Source organism: Chanos chanos, chromosome 10, assembly GCF_902362185.1.
Source record: "Chanos chanos chromosome 10, fChaCha1.1, whole genome shotgun sequence".
Taxonomy (NCBI): domain Eukaryota; kingdom Metazoa; phylum Chordata; class Actinopteri; order Gonorynchiformes; family Chanidae; genus Chanos; species Chanos chanos.
In genome coordinates, this window is record NC_044504.1 from 4,299,920 (window position 1) to 4,305,840 (window position 5,921).

At 41.6% G+C, this 5,921-nt stretch overlaps 1 protein-coding gene across 1 annotated transcript in view; it reads right to left on the reverse strand.

Annotated features, from left to right (window-relative positions):
• Nucleotides 1-1,159: 1,159 nt before the first annotated feature.
• asmt (acetylserotonin O-methyltransferase) overlaps nucleotides 1,160-5,921 on the reverse strand; it is a 24,926-nt gene continuing 20,164 nt past the window's right edge. Inside the window, exons 7-8 of the mRNA XM_030787043.1 lie at nucleotides 5,843-5,921; nucleotides 1,160-1,371 (exon numbers count right to left, since the gene is read on the reverse strand). The exon at nucleotides 5,843-5,921 is cut by the window's right edge and continues 44 nt beyond it. Of these exons, the coding sequence (XP_030642903.1) occupies nucleotides 1,160-1,371; nucleotides 5,843-5,921 (291 nt within the window). The remainder of the gene's footprint in view (nucleotides 1,372-5,842) is intronic.

Here is a 5,921-nt window from a genome sequence, read left to right on the forward strand (position 1 = left end):
CATTCACTTTAGGATGTGGACTCTGTGGATACACGCTGCATATAGACGTTGTATTTTAGTTGTATCTCACAGTAGTATTTTATCTTATTTTATTGAATTTTACTCTCATTCTCTATGACCTATTGACCTTGCCCCTATGGGGTTAGGAAATGCATTTTGCAGAGGCGTTTTGGATAAACTCAAATGACATTCTTTACCACATTCACCTCCTTCATGAGAAAGAAACTTTTGTTGGGTTCAAGAAACTTGTATGGATGCTCTGAGTTTTTCATGGATTTTTGCTAAATCAACTGTATAAACACAGACATTCAATTTTTTTAAGCTGATTTGTTTTTTGTTTTTTTTTGTTGTTGTTTGTTTGTTTTGGGGTTTTTTTTAACACTGCACTGTCGCTCAGAGGAAGCTTTTAACAATAAAGCTTTTTTTTTCTTTTCATTTTAAATCTGACACAGCACCAACTTGGTTCTGTCAGCCTCAGACATAGAGATGTTGTGTATCTGTTGTTCTTGTATAGATGTGTGTTTGGCACTTTCTGCAGTTTGTGTCCACTGCCCCATTTAAACTATATTTATAGAGCCAGCTGGTCACTCAGTGGGCAGTGTCCAGCCTCCAATGATCTTTGAGAGAGAAAAAAATACAGAGACCTAATGCACTGTGGAGAGTCCTCCCCCTTTTGAAGAAGACAAATGAGTTTATTTCATTTCATCACTCATGTTCAGAAAGCCAATACCAGCCATCAAATTTGGGGGGGGGGTATTGAATGCCATGCACATTTCACATTCATGAAGAAATGTTTCAATATGTATCAAAAAGAAAAGAAAAAAAAGAAAATTTTATAGCAGTGACACAAATGATAGAATCATTCATCTGGGAGCCAGTTCTGTTCTCTGTTTAAAGACCAGTTTAAAAGACCACAAATGACTAAAAATGAAGGGGACAGGGTTGAACTGTAAATACAAACCACATTTTTCAGTCGGACGAAATCCTGAAACAACTTACTATCTCAAAACACCACTTGGCTTTCCGCTGCACTGTAACAGCAAAGGACAAGGACAAGGGCATCTAGGTCACTTTTTTCCCCTCCAAAACTGTTCGCGATTCACAAAACGTCTGACCGAACGAAGACGGAACGCTGAATCAGACGTAAGCGGCAGAAACTCTATTTGCGAGCCAGAATGGCGTCATAGATCTTGCCAGTCCGCTGGAGCTGAACGTCGGTGAAACCGGCCGAGGTAAGAAGGCCCACGTACTCGGAGCCTTTCCTCTCTCTGCCTTCCGTCTGTACCAGCATGTTGAGAGAATACAGCTGAGCCGTGAGGGGACCGCTATTATCCTCGTTCAACAGCGCTTCCACCAGCAACACACCACCACCTGCATCGACAAACACAGATAACCACAAATACGCTTACATATACACACACGTATGACGCTACAGTGTATATCTGCACTGTACAGATGGTACGGGGCAGATTAAGACAATTTTTTATTTATTTATCCACATACATATGTGCACATATTCCAGACATTTTTATCACGTATTAGCCCTAACTAAATAACGGTGGCAGCAGTTGCCATGCATGGATTAAGTTGCGGTATGGGTATTGGTTGTAAAAGAATAATTTGGCAGCAGGATCTCACATGTAAACCAGAAAAGAGAGACTGAATTGGAAGTCAGGTGTATCACGAGTTAAAAAAAAAAAAAAGTCAAAGAAGTTATTAGCAAATGTATTCAGCACAAATTATATTTAACACCTCCATTGCATGATGAATATGTCTGATGAGGTGTGATTGATGTGTGTGTGTGTGCGTGTGTGTGTGTGTGGGGGGGGGGTTGGGGGGGTGGCAGAGAGAGAGAGGAGAGAGCCAATCTTTTTTTATATATATTTAATCTGGGAATGTCTCTTTTGGTCTATTGATTCAGAGACAAAGTCTTGGGATTTGACTGAGGAATCTGCTGTAGTCAGCATTACCACACAGTCCATACTATGGCTCCTTAGGGAGGGAGCAGAAACACCCAAACGACCCATAATGAATCTAATCTTGATCCAGTTGGTATCATATTAGTTTAAATGTCTGTGAATGCCTGATACCAAAAGAATGAATGACAGAATGTGTTACATATAAATTCATTATCTTGGAAAAGAAAAAAAATGGAAGAAAAACCCATCTTAAATTTGGGATCATATGACAGTTAAAAAGATTGGTACAAAGCTATGGCAAAGATCACTTATCAGCCTTAGTTTTTTTGTAAGTCAGGCATACGTTTCACCTGCAAGTTTCTGCTCAGTTTTATTTAATCTTTTTTCATTTCATTTTGTTATATGTATTTCTATGAAATTTTGACTGTATGGTGGTATTGTGAAACTAGACTATGAGTCAACAGAACACCAAAACCAAATGAAATGGACTTTTTCACGTTTTACAGACAGACACACAGACCTGTGAATCTGTGAGGGAGTCCTTATCGTTTAGTTTTGGCATGGGGTGTGTATGTGTGTATTTTTGCGTGAGTGTGTGTGTGTGAGTGTTTGTGTTTGTGTATGTGTATGTGTGTGTGTAAGTGGGTGGGTGTTTTTGTGTGTATGTAAGTCAGTGGGTGTGTTTTGTGTGCGTGTGTGTTTTGTGTGCGTGTGTGTTTTGTGTGTGTGTGTGTGTGTGTGTGTGTGTGAGTGTTTGTGTATTTGTCTGTGTAAGTGGGTGGGTGTTTTTGTGTGTATGTAAGTCAGTGGATGTGTTTTGTGTGTGTGTGTGTTTATGCGTGTGTGTGTGTGTTTTGAGTGTGTGTGTGTGTGTTTTGTGTGTGTTTATGTGTGTGTGTGTGTGTGTGTGTGTGTGTGTGTGGGTGTGTTTTGTGTATGTGTGTGTTTTGTGTCTGTGTGTGTGTTTTGTATGTGTGTGTGTGTGTGTGTGTTTATGTGTGTGTGTTTTGTGTGCGTGTGCGTGTGCGTGTGTGTGTGTATGTGTGTGTTTTGTGTCTGTGTGTGTGTTTTGTATGTGTGTGTGTGTGTGTGTGTGTGTGTGTGTGTTTATGTGTGTGTGTTTTGTGTGCGTGTGCGTGTGTGTGTGTGTGTGTGTGTGTTTATGTGTGTGTGTTTTGTGTTTTGTGTGCGTGTGCGTGTGCGTGTGTGTGTGTTTATGTGTGTGTGTTTTGTGTGCGTGTGCGTGTGTGTGTGTGTGTGTGTGTTTATGTGTGTGTGTTTTGTGTGCGTGTGCGTGTGCGTGTGTGTGTGTTTATGTGTGTGTGTTTTGTGTGCGTGTGTGTGTTATATGTGTGTGTGTGTGTGTTTTGTGTCTGTGTGTGTGTTTTGTATGTGTGTGTGTGTGTGTGTGTTTTGTGTGCGTGTGCGTGTGTGTGTGTGTTTTGTGTATGTGTGTGTTTTGTGTCTGTGTGTGTGTTTTGTATGTGTGTGTGTGTGTGTGTGTGTGTGTGTGTGTTTTGTGTGTGTAAGTGTGTGGCTGTAAACATAGCGGTGCCAGAGGACCGTGGTTTTGTGTGTGGAGTGTGTTTGTGTGCCATTTCCAGTTTAATCAGAGAGGAGGACCATCTGCAGGAGCAGCTGCAGAGCAGGAGTTCAATCTGAAATCTAAGTGACACTCACACCCCCAGGAGAGAGCTGTTCACCTCCTCACACTGATCCTACTCACAAAAAAATCTCAGCTTTTCACCGCTGTACCCTCCACATTCTCTCACTACTTGTACCTTCTTATCTTCACTGCACTGAGCATGCTCAGAAAAGCCTAAGGTTTCAGTATTCCACAGTTAGCATGCTCAGAAAAGCCTAAGGGGTTCAGTATTCCACAGTGAGCACGCTCAGAAATGCCTAAGGGGTTCAATATTCCACAGTGAGCATGCTCAGAAAAGCCTAAGGGGTTCAGTATTCCACAGTGAGCACGCTCAGAAAAGCATAAGGGGTTCGGTATTCCACAGTGAGCATGCTCAGAAGAGCCTGAGGAGTTCAGTATTCCACAGTGAGCATGCTCAGAAGAGCCTGAGGGGTTCAGTATTCCACAGTGAGCATGCTCAGAAAAGCCTATGGTTTCAGTATTCCACAGTGAGCATGCTCAGAAGAGCCTGAGGAGTTCAGTATTCCACAGTGAGCATGCTCAGAAGAGCCTAAGGGGTTCAGTATTCCACAGTGAGCATGCTCAGAACGGCTAAGAGCCTTGAGTTTCAATAATTACAGACTAACCAGACATAAAATGCACCATATTGCAAACCACTGAGAAGTTTGGACGCTGATTTGACACCGGGTAGTTTCTTGATTGCTCTGTGGTGGAAGGCGCCACGGCTTTACCATATATACTGGTATCTGTTTGATACAGATCTGGTCTGTTAGAGGTTTATCAAGTGATTCTAACTGTGAGCAAAGATAAAAAGACCCGTTATTCTCATTTCAGTATGTGGACAGGGGTGCTCTATCTCAGTGTCACTCTGTCACACACGGTGAAGGTGCCATATCGGGAGTAAAAAGGAAAAAACACAATTACTGACGTGTGTAATCAGTCATTAGTTTACTCCTACTCATATGCCATTGCTTCAGATTTGGCTGCAAAGAAAGATATATTTTACTTCAGATATCCTTATTATGTCGTACTACATTATGTATAAAAATTATTGTTAAAAAATGTATTTTATCTTTAACATACATGTATTTATATCTGTATTACTACTCATTCCTGTACATTAAGCATGTACCATAATTCTTTGAGACAGGGGCATACTTGTTTAGTTATTCTGAATGTGGAATTAAATTTGTGTAAATTAGATGCGAGGGGGAACCATAGATATGTTTATTTGACAACCCTCAGGATGTAGTACAGAAATGGGAACAAAAAACAATGTAAATTAAAAGAAAAAAGAATAATGAGAGGATTTACGAAACTGTAGTCTGTGTAGCCGTTGCCGTCTGGAGACGCCACTGTAATTGGATCACTTTTTATTTATCCAAACGGGTTTGAGTCCGAGCTTACAACAACACCGCCATCCTCGCATCTCTGCTCCATTTGAATTATGTAATAACATTTTTTTTTTTTTTTTTTGGTGTAATATTTTAGCTTCGGGCAGTAGGGGCTTATTTGTGAAGAGAGTGTTTGTGAAGTCTGTCTCCGTGACGTTAGCCTGTCCAGAGCTGAGTCATCATCCTGGGCCCGTTTGTTTTCTGCCGTTTTTTTCCCCTCTTAGCCTGTCATGAAGAGCACACCCCTAAACATGACCAAGGGTCATGTTTTCAACACGCGAGTAAACGACATCAGCACTCATCCATCACATGTTCAGAGGAAACAAAATGTTCTCAAAGACTGAGAGAGAGCGTGAGTGAGCTGGGCGTGTTTATTACGCTCACTCCCGTCTGACTGGACTCTCTTGATTTGTTGGGAAAAAAAGGGGGAACAAAAATCCTAAACTTGGATATCTGGATCCAGATAGCTCTATTTGCACATGTTCACAAGTCAGTGTAAATATGTATTACAGGGTTATGGATTAGTGTGTGTGTGTGTGTGTGTGTGTGTGTGTTGTGGCGGTAAGGGTGTTTTTTATTTGTGTGTTGCAGCGTTTGTGTTTTGTATCGGGCTGTGTTTTTTCTGCTGAGGTGGCATTATAGATTATGCAGTGTTTCGTAAGATTAGGAGGTTGTTGTTTGTGTTACACTGTTTGAAGATTACTTTACCAACAGATGGTTGCCCTGTGTGTGTTTGGGTGTGTATGTGTGTGTGTGTGTGTGTGTGTGTGTGTGTGTGTGTGTGTGTGTGTGTGAATGTGTGTGTCTGTGTGTGAGTGTGTGTGTGTGAGTGTGTGTGTGAATGTGTGTGTGAATGTGTGTGTGTGTGTGTGTGTGTGTTGTACCTTGCCTGCAGGACTGGTAAACCTTAGTCAACAGCTCCACGCTGCGCTGGTCTGTCCAGTCGTGTAGAATCCGGGCCAG